Here is a 15949-nt window from a genome sequence, read left to right as displayed (position 1 = left end):
GAGAGACAGGACGGCGCATTGTGGGCACGCATGTGTAATGCGGCGCATTCCCTGCGCGTGAGCACGTGGACGCACGGACGGGCGCGTGCGGGCGTGAGGGGTAAGAGAGGCCCTGCGAACCGCGGGATCAGGGTGCGAATCCTCACACCCCCTCCCCACTGTCCCCCCCCACGCTAATCCAATCCAGTCATCCCAGAGCGTGCTCTCGAACCGCGGACAGACTGTGACTACTGGGGCAGTGGGGGATCTGTTGTCATGGAAACCATTGAGAGATTCTATTGATAGAATGTGGCTGGGAACACCGGTAAAGGTCTGCCTGTTTGTTTCTGTTGTTCACTCTGTTTGACGCAAGGCGGTCCGCCACCCCGGACTCCCTGCCCCTGCCCCTGCTCCTGCTCCAGCTCCGGCTCTGACATGGGTGTGCGTTCGTTTACGCCTCTGAAGGGGTGGGCACCTCGGAATGTTCTTTCAGAATTTCAGAAGTCAGTGTTCTAGAACCCCCACTGCTCTCAGTCACCAGTAGCGATCGTTACATCAGCCGAGAACATTCTAATCGCACATTCGTGATCTCACGCCCTTAAAGAGTTAATGCAGGGGGAAGAAAGTTTTAGGCACTGCGATTGGGGGAAGGGCAGGGGGAGGGAGGAGTCAGCCGGCTCTTTTTTTTTTCAGCGCACGTGTCCGCAGTGCACCATCCTACCGCAGTCAGTCATCCAAGCCGTCGGCCAGCAAACGATGCCTGACAGACTACAGCAACAGCCTCAGACAACAAAATCACCTCTGAGCTGTTTAAGCTCCACTGTATCTACACAACAGGGGGATGGAGGAGATGTGCAGTGTGTACCTTCGTGAAACGTACACAGAGCTTAAACATGTAATTAGCCTGGTAGCGGTGCCGCAGCCAAAGTGCTACCGTAGAGAAATCAAAACAAACCAGAACATCCACTGATAAATTACAGGCTTGCGAAGGGCCAAACAAAATCAGTACCACTGCTCCAGTATTTTGTCGCGATGGTGCACCTTGCTCCATTTGTCCGTGGTAAGTACTTCCCATGTATTTGGTATAATGAAAGCAAAAACATGCACTACATTTTAACATACAAATATACTGATAGTTTTAGACCATTGTTTGTCTCTACATTCAAAGTAGTGTTACTCATAATTAGCATAATAGTAGAATTTAAACTATGCTGTAAATACATAAAATGTATATACTTGATATTGACAATACAATGAGTTGAACTACTGCCTTAGTTAACATGACAATATAAAGATACAAAAGTACTGACAAAGCATTAACACTAATGTTACCTAATCACTAAAAAAATGCAATAATAGTTGTTAGCATAAATGACACATTATCCAGTAGAAAAAAAAAACCCTTTTATAAAATGCATTGTTGTTAATTGCAGTTTAAGGAAAGTCAGTTAACATGGTTAGCTGATGATCAAATTAAGCAGCATTACAATCATAATTAGCAGAATCTAGCTATGGCCATGTTGCATGAGCAATTACAACTGAAGCTACAATTTTGCATCATTCCCTCAAAAAATGTCTTATGTGTCTTAATTATTGCTTTTTGGACCCTGGTACATGTACTATATACCACATTCCACAATATACCTTGACGTGGTTATATGTTAAAATATATATGTTAAATATTACACACAAATTATCATTTGTTTTACTGTTTTAGCCTTAATATTTGCTACCAGGGCCCAGATCTGACAGCACTGCTCCAGCAGTAAGTTATCTGTTGTGTTATGGCAACGCAGATGATCTGTGTAAAGATTTTCGCGCACGTGCATGTTTCAGTACTCGTTTCGGTTCTTCACTAGTTATTTTCACAAGCAAAAACAGACCCGCACACTGTCGACACAATCGACATGCTGAAAAAAATTAAGCAAGACGGTATAAGTACCGGCCATAGCATTTGGAGCTTCGAAACAGCAGGTGGTGAAATCTGAGCATTATTATGGTGTCATCACACAGTGGTTTGAGGTCAAAGGTCACCTCTAATGGCTCGGCTCTGTTTCCAGATTTACACCATCTAAACTTGACACTGAGAACGATGGCTTGACCCAACCACAAAAAAAAAAGAAAAAGAAACTGATACTGGGATTCAAACAACTTAACTCACAGTTGCATGTGTCAAGCTCCTGCATTATCTTTTTAGCTTTTGTCTGCATATTTTGAATACTGAATACCATAATTGAAAATATAGTCACAATTCATTTTCAAATATAAAGTATTGGAATATTATTGGAAATTAATTCAAACTGCTTTTTGACCATGGTAATGCAATACAAACGGTATTCTGAAGCATTTTATTTCATGGCTGAGTGTGAGAGTGAGAATACATTTTCTGCACATTTGCAGGAGATGTTTCAAAATGTTTCCCAGAAATTAGATGGAAAAAAATACAATTAGTGCTACAAAAAAGGTAATGTGTGAAAAGGTCACCCCAAGTTCAAGAGCACATTTTAAATGTTCTTTAAAAGACTGAATTTTTGCCAACTTAGCAGCAGAATACAAATAACACACATTTAATTCTGTTAATGTAATAGTCAAGGACACTTACAAGGGCTTACACATAAAAGCCAGCAACACAGACATCACACACTGCCCTTAATGGGGTCAGCAAGATGGTCACTGCACATTCACACACACACACACACACACACACACACTCGCTGCTCTACCCACACACACACACGCACACTGCCCTTAATGGGGTCAGCAAGATGGTCACTGCACATACACACACACACACACACACACACTGCCCTACCCACACACACACTCGCTCGCTCGCTGCTCTGCCCACACACACACACGCGCTACGGTTGCCAATTGGCAGCGGTTGCGCAGAGGGAAAGAGTGAGATCATGGGCCGCGGCCCGTGTGAGAGCGAGCAGACGGGTCCTGGGGAGGAGATCTCCTTCTACTTTCCACATAAAGCCCGGCGGACACACGCTTCGGGGTTTTCTTCCAGTGGGGTTTTTTTTTTTTCTTCGCGGCTTCCCGAACACGAGCGTCCGATATGTCCCGCTCGCCCCCCCCCCGGACGGTCACCGATCGGAGCGGCTAAAACGGGCAGGTGGAAGCCTCCCGGTCGAGTTCCCCCCCCCCCCCCCAGCCATTCGAGCGAAGCGGCGGACGTCGCAAGGGCACAGAAATAGACCAGGGCCCCCGAAGATGCCGAAAACGCTTTCATTAGCGGATAGCTGGGGGAGGTGAGGGGGAGGGGAGGGGTGAGATTCCTGACAGTAGATCTGGTGTTGGCCCGAAGGGACAGGTCACTTGTGGCAGTTGACCCGGCTATTTAAGTGCACGGCAGGACTGCAACCAGAGCTGCCAAGTTAGCGACTGATGCTATATTTAGGAAATAGTGAGATTCCACCCACAAATCCCCCCCCCCAAGATGAGAACGGTCAAAGACATATTCTATTTTTACTCAAGTTTGCCAAGTTGGTTATCAGCTTTAAAAAAATGTAGACTGGCATGCATGGCATGATTTAAAGAAAAATAATAATAATAATAATAATCACGTTTATGCCCGTTCCATCAGAGTAGTCTGCATACTGACTGTAACACGGTCACTGAAGCTTCACTGACAGAATATGTCCACGGAACGTTTAGAACTGATACCTCGTTCCCATGAGCCGGTGTTTAAAAAAGCAGAAGGCTTGGACGACCGTGCATGCGTGGGCTGCAGCGACATCCCATAATGACTTCACCGGGCGATCGGAGTCCTTTTTAAGGGACGAATTAAAGCAAAACAAAATGTCTTTTTCCTCTCGTTAAATGCATATGCAGTTACATATGTTCACTGCGGTGGCGATATATGCCAACTAAAACTTGGCTCACTTTCGTAAGTTTTGAAGAAAAAAATAAAAATAATGTTTTTGCGATTTTGTCATGTTCAGGAAATCCAGTCTTCTGATTTTGGTATTGCAATAACACTTCCATCCAGTGATCCACCAGTATCTGAGATACTAAGGTTTTTCAAATTAACTACGGTATCACAAAGTATGTAAAACACAGAAATATTTTGTGCATGGTCTCCTAAGATACACTTGCTGAAAAATGAATATTGCGTTGATGCACTGACTTACTCTCAAAGTACCTTCATATGTGTAAATATGAGGTTTTTGTATATTTCCCATATTAACCAAGAGAGGAGCTCTTCTCAGCTACAGTATTCAGAGCAATCTAAATTTTCATAGGGTCCGCTTACAAATTACAGGAATCATTACATTACATTACAGGCATTTAGCAGACGCTCTTATCCAGAGCGACTTACATAAATTTTACATACCATTTATACAGCTGGATATATACTGAAGCAATGCAGGTTAAGTACCTTGCTCAAGGGTACAACGGCAGTGTCCTACCTGGGAATCAAATGTGTGACCTTTAGGTTACAAGACCAACTCATTATCCATTATACTACACTGCCGCCTAGTCTGGGTGTTTGTATTATTACCTGCAGACTGTGGGGAAAAAAAAAAAAACATCTCTTCATTTTTGGGTACATATTTCCTTTTAGCCATATATGAAAGGCAGTCACAGACATTTGTTTCAGTTCTTCCACCTACTGAAGAGAAACTGAAGCAGTGTTTCAGACAACCACCAGGGACCTGACTGGAAAAAAAAGTTTAAATATTTTTTATATAAGTTTTTATACAATACAAGTGTCTTGGATGACATAAACGCAGTGATAATATTTTCAAAACTACCATTTATTTTATTTTCATTGAATGTCACTTGTAGTGCATGTTTCAGCACAGTAGAATATATGGTTCTTAATACTGAGACTAGAGGCTTGTGTCCCCTACAGAGGACAAACTTATAAATAGCCTGGTCTTATGAGAACATGTTAGCCCCATGGGATGTGCGAACTAAGGCCAGATCCACAGAAGGGAGATAAAGAAGATCAACAGAATGAAAATCTGCAAACCAAATTCACTCACTTCACAAGAGAGGAGTCCAAAACTCCTACGTAACTTCACAAGTGCTTTGGTGGAAAACCGAACGGTCAGCATTGCCACGCAAAACCCAGCTCCACACCCTCAAAAGCATTGAAGGGAGATTCAATTCATTTTATCCTTATACTAAAATGAAAGGAATATTTAATTGTATTCATATTTCACCTCACTTCCGTATTTCACATTTATTATCCTTTGCGGCGAGTTTGCTGTGTTTTCAAAACAACAAGAATGGGAGTGAATGAGAACTGGAAAACTGGCACAGTTTGGGGAGGTCATTGGGGAGGTCCGATGTCGCTAGCATTCCCATGACGGGGTGTGAGCGTTGCAAAAAAATGACACATAGATGACAATACTGTACAATTAAAATGTCTTACAAAATTCTTTTTTTTTTTTATTTATTTTTTTTTTTTTTACTTGAATCGTGTGGCCCAGGTATGGTTGTGACCCCAAACGGCGGTATAGGGCGTTTATGCCAGCTGAGTACAAGCTTTGGACAGAGCTCCCCCACTGGGTGAGGGAGGAAGAGCGACAGCAAAGATCTGGGTGGGGTCACCGGCCATCTAAAAAGGGGGGATCCACCAGTTGGTTTTGTGACCCCTCCCCTCACCCCCACCCCCACCCCCACCCCCAACCTGATGCGCCCAACGTATCCGGCCCCTGTGATGCTCACACCCCTCTAATTCTCACATTCAAAAAGCGCAGCGATGACGACGACATTCTTTTGTGTTCTAACGTGACGCAAGTTCGGGAAGCCGCCGTTTCCTCGAACGCAGCGCGCTTCCAAATTATCCGCCCCTCTTCCGAGAGTTCCGAGAGGCTCTCTCTCTCTCTCTCTCTCTCTCTCGCGCCGCCGTGAATTAATCCCGCTTCCCAGGTTTTTCCCGCGCTTCCGTCAATCGGTCGCGATAGCCCTCGGTCGCGGTCTGCCGGGCCCCTGGGCACCATACGGGAGCGGATATCACCGATTTCACGGACAGATTAAACACAGATTACCCTATTACTCCTCCACCATCCATCGGCCCGGCGGCCCCCCACGGCACCAGAGTCACCGGATATTATCAGCCTTAAACGGATTAAGACCGGCATCTGGGACTCACTGGTGTGGTGGAGAATGAGAGACTGTCTCTCTCTCTCTCTCTTTCGGCTGTTCTCCTCCCATTTATCCGGGCTTGGGACCGGCACTGCGAATGCACTGGCTTGCGCATCCTCAGCGGCTGGGATTTTGGAGCATTGGCCGGGAAACGAACCCGGGCCTCCTGCGTGGCAGGCGAGAGCTCTACCACTGAGCCCCCAACGCTCCTAGAATGAGAGACTATGTCTGCGAAACAACAAAAAAAAAAATACTACACCAACTACTGTAAAAATGTAATGTACTGGATTTCCATGTGTCATATTAACGTGAGATTAACGCGAGAATTTACGGAAAATATGGAGGGCTGAGAATTTTTCCGTCAGGTTTCTACGCAGAAACACTGGATGTGGATGTGTGGACGGCACTGTCTAGAAGGCAGGCAGGCAGGCAGGCAGGCAGGCCTTCTAGACAGTGCCATCCACACATCCACATCCAGTGTTTGTGGATCGCATCAGTTTTTATTACTATTCACTTTAATTTATTGGGTCTTTAATTTGCTCCTACATTTATGTCCCCCCCCCCCCAATGAAACAATGCTCTCTTCTTTTGTAAATACTGGTTTTAAACACTGCGTGTGTTCCTAAAGCCTTTTACGAGTTTGCCGGAACGTTTACGCACTGATAAAACCCAGCGCGCTCTCTTGGGGCCGCAAACGCTGCCAGCGTTTGTGGATCTTTTCCCCCCGCGTTGCCGAAAGTTTCACGGGTTTGTGAATTCTGCCACGTCCCCCCAGTCCCTGGCGCGCTTCTTCTGGCTGTGTCGGGGGGGGGAGGAGTCACCCTCGTTGGGGATGGGAAAGGGGGGGCGGAGGGGGGATTGGGTTCGGCCTTGTTTAATGTCCTCCTCATCCTTCACTGCTCGGGGGAAGGAGAGGCTATCGATCTTTGCATTGATCGGCCATGATTAAGCCGTGTGATTGAGTTGATGCTGATTTATCGGAAGACGACTGCCGGGTCTCTGAACCCAACCTCCCGGGACGAAGCCGGGTCCACAGCCCCTATATATACACATTAAGCTCTCATAATGTGGACGTGTTGTCTACTTGCTTCTTGTATTATTCTGTCGTAACTCACAATGTTTATTTGTTGCGTTTTAAGATTGTGTCTTCTAATTGTGTCTGGAAAAAAAGACCTTAGTGTCTCAGTAGGACCTCCCTCCATAGATAAAGGTCGAATAAAGTTTAAAGGTAAAAAAAAATTTTTTTTTTAAAAAGCGTATCAAAATCATCGGCTCTACAGGCCGACTGTATTGGACAAAGCAAAAAATAAATAAATAAAATAAGGCCCTGGAAGATCAAAGCAATAGAGACTGCTGGTCTTGAGACTGTTGGGCAAGCTTCGACATGTTCAGGGAGCGATTAATCTCTCATGGCGGGGGGGGGAATAAAATATTTCTGTGACAGCCTTCCAAGATCATGCTTTAGGGCCCAGTCACCAGGGGCTTTTTTCTTTCTTTCTTTTTTTTCTTTTTTTTTGCAAGGGCATAATTCCGGGCGGATTTACAGTGCTCTTCCCAGTGAAGCAGACCGCGAGAAACGGGAAAGACAGGCAGGAATGTGAGAGGAGAAGCCGTGAACCTTCCGGAGAGTTCCTCAGTACCTTTTATACCAGAGGACCTGGAACACCAGGCTAACATAAATTTTATACCAGAGGACCTGGAACACCAGGCTAACATAGCTTTTATACCACAGGACCTGGAACACCAGGCTAACATAAATTTTATACCAGAGGACCTGGAACACCAGGCTAACATAGCTTTTATACCACAGGACCTGGAACACCAGGCTAACATAGCTTTTATACCACAGTACCTGGAAAACCAGGCTAATGTACCTTTTATACCAGAGGACCTGGAACACCAGGCTAACATAGCTTTTATACCACAGGACCTGGAACACCAGGCTAACGTAGCTTTTATACCACAGGACCTGGAACACCAGGCTAATGTACCTTTTATACCACAGGACCTGGAACACCAGGCTAACGTAGCTTTTATACCACAGGACCTGGAACACCAGGCTAACGTAGCTTTTATACCACAGGACCTGGAACACCAGGCTAATGTACCTTTTATACCACAGGACCTGGAACACCAGGCTAACGTAGCTTTTATACCACAGGACCTGGAACACCAGGCTAACGTAGCTTTTATACCACAGGACCTGGAACACCAGGCTAACGTAGCTTTTATACCACAGGACCTGGAACACCAGGCTAACGTAGCTTTTATACCACAGGACCTGGAACACCAGGCTAACGTAGCTTTTATACCACAGGACCTGGAACGCCAGGCTAACGTAGATTTTATACCAGAGGACCTGGAACGCCAGGCTAACGTAGCTTTTATACCACAGGACCTGGAACACCAGGCTAATGTACCTTTTATACCACAGGACCTGGAACACCAGGCTAACGCACATCCCTCCCTGAAGCAGTTTCCAACTGCTCTGCTTTTCACCAAAAAAAGCTCATGCTAAAAAAATTAATTTAAATCTAAAATAAATCAAATTAAAAAATTAAGCAAAGCCTACTGGATTGGTAATGAGTGAACTTTGCCTCAAACTGTGACTCACACACCAAGCAAATTTGTTATCCGAGAAACAAAATCATCTTTCGTACGACTGAAATAAATATTTGCATACTTGAAAATTCATAACCCCCCCCCCCACACACACACATACGCACAGACACACACACGCACACACACACACACACAAAGACAGACACACACATTTTAAAGCATCTGTCTTTGCACCTAAGACTTACTGTCGACAAATGATAACTACAATTTCCTGCTTGGCATGAATTTAGCAGAAAGAGTCATGTTACATAATAGGGAAATAAAAAGGAATCGGACCTCAGGCAGGCAATCTAGCAAATAACGAAGATTACTTTTGAAATAAGAATTACGTTTTTCTGGTATGATTAGAACTGACAATTTCTATTACTTCTGCTAGAAAAAAAAATTCTGCAAGAGATTCTCAGCTGCTCGTCATCAGCATACATGCTGGTGTATAAATGAGGTCCTTTAGTGTAGAGATGGGATAAGAGCCAGACTTCAAAATGGGAGGAGCCAGCACATGCTGCTGCCACTCATCGACTTGGCACCGACCAATCAAAAGACGGTACTCGTTTTCAAAAACATGACAGTTGGCCTAAGCCAGACATGGAACGGCCACAAAAAAGCCTCGTGAAGGCACACTCCACGATCACTGTTATTGCCTTGCAGACAAATTGGACAGCATTCCCTCCATACACCACCGCCGAAGTCTGTCAGGAGTTTCATGTCCTGTTTTGTAAACGCGCTTTCTCTCCAAGATAAGTAAGAATGCTCAGCTCTGGCCGAAGGCAGACGGCTTACAGAGTGTGTGTGTGTTTACAGCAAGATAATTACGCAGCAGATTACATTTTCCCCTTGGAATGCCTGCAACAGACAACAAGCTAGCACTGGTCTGACAACGCACTTGCGGAAAAAGAAAAACACGGACGTTTAGCCAGGAAAGGGTTCAGAAGATGCAGTGGACTGTGTGACAGTCGGCTTGCTAGCGTGTTCAACCTAGTTTGTTTTGGCACAGATATTTCATACTGGAGGTGGCAATGCCCTGTGCTGACATTTTAATTCAACACTGCACATTCATTACAAACACCAGATATGTATTTTATGTGGGGGTAGATGCACCAGATATGTATTTTATGTGTGGGTAGATGCACCAAATATGTATTTTACCTGGGGGTACGTACACCAGATACATATTTTACGTGGGGGGGGGGAAATTATATCTTTCCAGTCTACCTCCCTCTCTCCCTCCCTCTCTGTCGACATCTCGCTCGCTCTCTTTTCTTCCCCCATCGCTCCCTCGCTCCCTCCCTCCCTCCCTGTAATCTCTCTCCTCCATTTGCTTCCCTTCCCCTCCTCACAGAGAGGAATTAAGTGTGGCCGAAACGGCCCGCGAGCGACGGCTCAAAAATCCATTTGTACCCCGGCGTCTGGCGCCCAGCAGCAGAGCCCTAATGGACGAGCCGTGTGAGTGGTGCGCACGGGAACACGCGCCTGCCTCTCCCTCTCCCTCTCTCTCCCTCCCTCTCTCTCCCTCTCTCCTAACTTCTCCAGCACTCGCCCAGCAGCACATGAAAGGGATGAAAGCGCCTTCGGCCCGCCGGCCCGCTCTGGAAAAACCGCGGCAGACCGCACTCACGCTCAGAAACCCCGTCTGATTCGGAAACCCTTTGAAGAGTAACGTTTTTGTTTTTTTCCGGAATGTTTTTTTCTTTCTTTTCCTTTTCTCAACATTCTAAATGAGTGAGTTCTAGAACTCCACCGGTCTCCACCGGTGACTGTTACATCAGCATTAGAATGTTCAGCTGAGAATGTTCTAATCACATATTTGTGACCTCACAGTTTAGAGTGTTAAATAACCCTGCCTACATGCAGAGAATACTGAAGATACTCTCAATACTGCAATTACTGTAAGACAATAATGTGATGAACCTGTTTATATACGCCTACAGAAGAAGTGGGTCCCTACTACTCCTGTTTACATGCTAATAATGGTTAATAATGGTGAGCAGAATAGGAGAACAGAGCTGAATGTTTTTGTTTGCAGGGGGTACTCGATACCTGCTATTTCTGGTAATATGGTACACACATTATATTGCCGTAAAGCATACATAACATTGCCATAAACAGGACATGGGACCTGTACTGAGAGGGAACCTTCCCTGATCTGAGATATGGCAGTATGGCGGTACTCACAGGGAGTTTGGGCTGGTCTGTGAGATGGCGGTACTCACAGGGAGTTTGGGCTGGTCTGAGAGATGGCGGTACTCACAGGGAGTTTGGGCTGATGGGGGAGATGGCGGTACACACAGGGAGTTTGGGCTGATCTCTGAGATGGCGGTACTCACAGGGAGTTTGGGCTGATCTCTGAGATGGCGGTACTCACAGGGAGTTTGGGCTGATCTCTGAGATGGCGGTACTCACAGGGAGTTTGGGCTGATCTCTGAGATGGCGGTACTCACAGGGAGTTTGGGCTGATCGGGGAGATGGCGGTACTCACAGGGAGTTTGGGCTGGTCTGTGAGATGGCGGTACTCACAGGGAGTTTGGGCTGATCAGGGAGATGGCGGTACTCACAGGGAGTTTGGGCTGATCGGAGAGATGGCGGTACTCACAGGGAGTTTGGGCTGATGTGGGAGATGGCGGTACTCACAGGGAGTTTGGGCTGATGGGTGAGATGGCGGTACTCACAGGGAGTTTGGGCTGGTCTGGGAGATGGCGGTACTCACAGGGAGTTTGGGCTGGTCTGTGAGATGGCGGTACTCACAGGGAGTTTGGGCTGATCGGGGAGATGGCGGTACTCACAGGGAGTTTGGGCTGATCGGGGAGATGGCGGTACTCACAGGGAGTTTGGGCTGGTCTGTGAGATGGCGGTACTCACAGGGAGTTTGGGCTGATCGGGGAGATGGCGGTACTCACAGGGAGTTTGGGCTGATCTGGGAGATGGCGGTACTCACAGGGAGTTTGGGCTGATCGGGGAGATGGCGGTACTCACAGGGAGTTTGGGCTGATGGGGGAGATGGCGGTACTCACAGGGAGTTTGGGCTGATCGGGGAGATGGCGGTACTCACAGGGAGTTTGGGCTGATGGGGGAGATGGCGGTACTCACAGGGAGTTTGGGCTGGTCTGTGAGATGGCGGTACTCACAGGGAGTTTGGGCTGGTCTGTGAGATGGCGGTACTCACAGGGAGTTTGGGCTGATCAGGGAGATGGTGGTACTCACAGGGAGTTTGGGCTGGTCTGTGAGATGGCGGTACTCACAGGGAGTTTGGGCTGATCGGGGAGATGGCGGTACTCACAGGGAGTTTGGGCTGATGGGGAGATGGCGGTACTCACAGGGAGTTTGGGCTGATCTGGGAGATGGCGGATTTGGCGGTACTCACAGGGAGTTTGGCCGGGGCTGTTTCCCCACCGGGGCCCCGTCCAGGTCCGGCTCGCTGCCCGTCAGGCTGTTCTGGTGGGCCCGGCCCTGGGTGCTGTTGGAGTTGACCGAGCCGTGGGTGAGGACCGAGTCCACACTGGAGTTCAGAGCCAGGCTGCTCCGCTTCGCTGGAGAACCACAGACACAGAGGGGACAGTTCAATCAAAGAGGGCTCATTTTCTTATCCATTTTCTTTATTTAAACCTTTATTTATACTGGGCAGGGCGACTGACACACACTCCCTTACAGCAACACCCTGCTTCACACGCAGATAATCAATCACACAAATAAGGGACGCTGTGACGTCACAGCGGTGACAAACAGGGAGGGTGAGGGGGGGGCGTGTCCAGGTGAGGCCTCACCTTTCTCGGCGGGCGGGGGCGTGTGGAAGAAGGTGAGGGGCCTCTCGCTGCAGGAGGGGGGCTTGGTCTCCGTGCTGCGTCTGCGGAGGGGGTGGTTCTGGGAGTTCGAGGGCGGGTCCTTGAAGATCTGGAGCGGGAGGGGGACAACGGGACAGCCGCCGGTCAATTTCCCTCCCAGGTTTCAGAGACGCGGGCAAAACCCGACCTGCGGCCATCTTAAAGGAGAGTCTCAGCGACTCCAGCCTTCCTGCAGGAAATCTCTACCGTTCTCCATTTTATAAAAATTCGGACAGAATTCAGACACAACTCAGACAGCTCTGCTGAAAGCCCTCCATGTGTTTCTCTCTACTGTACCTCGTACACACGCCCAGACTGCAGGCACGAGACCAGGGTTACAGTCACTGCATTCATCCGCCTGCTGGGGAACTGACTCCGCCCCTTTCCCCCGCGATTGGTGGAGGGGGTTCGGGGGGGTTCAGCCCCGCCCCCCTCCCGCACTCTGACAACGGGCCAGGAACCCTTCAGGTTGCGTTTCCCGGCCTGTCGGGGCGCGTGACTCAGCCAAAACACGGGGAGCGAGGTCCGGACCACTTCCCCCCCCCCCCCCCCAAAACCACATCGTGGTTTTCCTGAGCTGCTGAGCTTGACATCCCAAAAAAAAAAAAAAAAAAAGCGCTCTTCAATATACATAAACATACACGCGTATATAATTCTGCTTTTGAATCTTCTGTTCCGGCTGCAGTAGAGCGCAGATGAAATCAAAGCAGAACGCCTGTAATAGCGGCATGCCCCCCCCCCCCCAGTCAGGGGGGTTTGTGTGTGATTGCGGGGGACACAAATTGTCGCTCGAATGTGGACGAGGGGGGAAAAAAAAAACATTACTCAAAAAAGGAACGATTTAAAAGCGTCGCGAGCGGGGGGAAGATTGCGGACGCGCGCTCGGGAAAGCGTTTCATTACCGGCGGCCGGTCCGTATCTGAGATTCGCCCAAACGCGGTCGGAACGTCGGCCGAGTCGCGGGACCAATCAGCAAATGGAAATAATGGCACGCGGGATTTGTGCCGCCGGTTTCTGAGGTACGGAGATCTTCAGAGATAACGACTTTCAAAAAAAAAAAAAACAATAATTTAACCGTTCGTAGTGCACTCGATTTAAATTAGAGCTGCCGTTATATTTGTGCAACTCTAGAAGCCGAATTATAGCGTTGTGCGCTTACACGGAAAAAAGCTGAAGTACACTGAATGTACTATTCAATACGCTGAATGTACTATTCCGTTTTAATACGGTCCTCATCTTAGTCGGTGAATTTAGCTCACTTAAAAAAAATATATTATTTCAGTTCTAGTGTTTAGTTCCAATTTCCCCAGACAGTTTTTATGTAAAATGAACAAAAGTTTTCTAACACCTTCTGGTGTTCGACCTGCTTTTGGTAACTATATTTATTACTGCTATTCTTGGTTATACAACTTACTTGTATCTATTTTTGCATATTATATTATCGTTTATCATTTTTTTATTCTTTCTCATAACGTATTATGATGCCAGCCGACATGCATTCAAAATGCTGAAAATATCGCTGACCTTAAAATGACACATAATTTGGACACAAGTTCAATGTCCACATGGACATCCCACATTGAGTACTACTCGGGTATGGCAATAACGTGATGAAACAGTAAAAATGTTGATGTGGGGGAAAAAAGATTTTATTTATTTTATTTTATTTTTTGTTAAAAAGATCTGAGTTTGCTCAGGGACTCTAACACCATTGCTTCAGAGGATCCCAACCCTGTTCCTGGAGAGCTACCGTCCTGTAGGTTTTCACTCCAACCCTAAGGTGACACACCTGGTTCAGCTTATCAGCAGCATCTCTAGCTGTTGAATGAGGTGTAGGTTTGTCACCGTTGGAGAGAAACTGTACAGGCGGGTAGATCTCCAGGAACAGGGTTGGGCAGCCCTCCTCTAACTGTTGAATGAGAAGCACTTTCTTAGGGTTGGAGTGGAAACCTACAGGATGGTAGATCTCCAGGAACAGGGTTGGGCAGCCCTGCTCTAGCTGTTGAATGAGAAGCACTTTCTTAGGGTTGGAGTGGAAACCTACAGGATGGTAGATCTCCAGGAACAGGGTTGGGCAGCCCTGCTCTAGCTGTTGAATGAGAAGCACTTTCTTAGGGCCGGAGTGAAAACCTACAGGACAGTAGATCTCCAGGAACAGGGTTGGGCAGCCCTGCTCTAGCTGTTGAATGAGAAGCGCTTTCTCAGGGTTGGAGTGAAACCCTACAACCGGGTCGATCTCCAGGAACGTGGTCGGGAGGCCGCTGCCGAAACAGGAAGCGACGGTATCTGCAGGCGGTGTGTCTGCCGGGCCCAGATCCTCACCCTCTCGTGGTTCTCGATCAGGATCTCGATGACGATGTTCTGGAACTTGATGTCCATGATGGCGGCCACCGTCTCCTCCTGCGACCGCAGCAGGGTGGGGCCGAACACCACGCCCAGGTTGGCCACGGTCATCAGGTTCTGCTGGTGGTGGCTGGCCACGCTGTGGGGGGTGGGTGGGGTTGGTGGAGGGCGGGGGGGTAAGGCAGAGTCAGGTCAGAGATAAACCACGGAGGGTTGGCTGCGGTCATCAGGTTCTGCTGGTGGTGGGGGGGTGGGGGGGGTGGGTGGCAGAGTGAGGTCAGAGATAAACCGCGGTGGGGGAGGAACACTGGAGCAGTGCGCCACAGCGATAAGGAACAAGCCGCTGCAGCGCGGAGCCCCCCCTCTCACCACCCCCCCACCACCGCCCCCCCCACCACCACCACCCTCGCCCCACCCACAGTGCTCCCTCAGCCAGCGCCACATTAGTGCCAGACCGCCGAACACCGCAGGGCTGACCTTTCTCAGCTTTCTTCCCGCTGAAAAGGGACGGAAAGCGCCGGACGGGAAAACAGAAGGAGCGCACCGCCCCCCCTCCCCTCCCTCCCCCCGCCAGGAACGGGAACCGGATCGGAGCGCGACCCGGGCTACAGGGAGAGCCGTTAGCGGCCGTTAGCCGTTAGCCTGCAGCCACTCCTGAAACCCGCCTCCGTCGCCGAGGTTTCCAGGTTCGATGGGAGGTTCGCACATTCCCCCCCCCCGTGCACACGTGGGTTTCCCCTCTCCCACGGTCCAAAAACATGCAGCCAAAGGTCTACGGATGAAGAAGTGAACCTCCCCGGCTAACTGTGCCACCTCATTAATTAGCGTTGTCAGATAAACTATTTGCACACGGCCCGGATGCCAGTTTGGTGAGAAAATCAGCGCTGTGTGTGTGTGAGCTCGTCGACGTCCTCTTTCTTCTCCTCCTTTAGTCACAAGCGGTCTCTCTTTCTCTCTCTCTCTCTCTCTCTTTCTCACTCTCTCTCTTTCTGCCCAGAGTGACACTGCTGCTAATTCCACATCCTCTCTGCTGCTCTGACAGTTGGTTATGTGGGAGGCAGTTTCCAGCACTGGGAGAGGAAAAA

The 15949-nt window shown here is 48.3% G+C and overlaps 1 protein-coding gene and 1 non-coding gene across 2 annotated transcripts in view; both read right to left on the bottom strand.

Annotated features, from left to right (window-relative positions):
- The window catches only part of LOC135262728 (rho GTPase-activating protein 26-like), an 88103-nt gene that overhangs the window by 6731 nt on the left and 65423 nt on the right, over positions 1 to 15949 (bottom strand). The window contains exons 18-20 of the mRNA XM_064349897.1: positions 14844 to 15003; positions 12465 to 12591; positions 12065 to 12230 (exon numbers count right to left, since the gene is read on the bottom strand). Coding sequence (XP_064205967.1) covers positions 12065 to 12230; positions 12465 to 12591; positions 14844 to 15003 — 453 coding nt within the window. The remainder of the gene's footprint in view (positions 1 to 12064; positions 12231 to 12464; positions 12592 to 14843; positions 15004 to 15949) is intronic.
- On the bottom strand, positions 6221 to 6291 carry trnag-gcc (transfer RNA glycine (anticodon GCC)). Its single transcript has one exon. It is a non-coding gene; the product is annotated as a tRNA-Gly (tRNA).

Source organism: Anguilla rostrata, chromosome 9 (genome assembly GCF_018555375.3).
Source record: "Anguilla rostrata isolate EN2019 chromosome 9, ASM1855537v3, whole genome shotgun sequence".
Lineage (NCBI taxonomy): Eukaryota > Metazoa > Chordata > Actinopteri > Anguilliformes > Anguillidae > Anguilla > Anguilla rostrata.
This window is presented reverse-complemented; position numbering and strand designations above follow the sequence as displayed.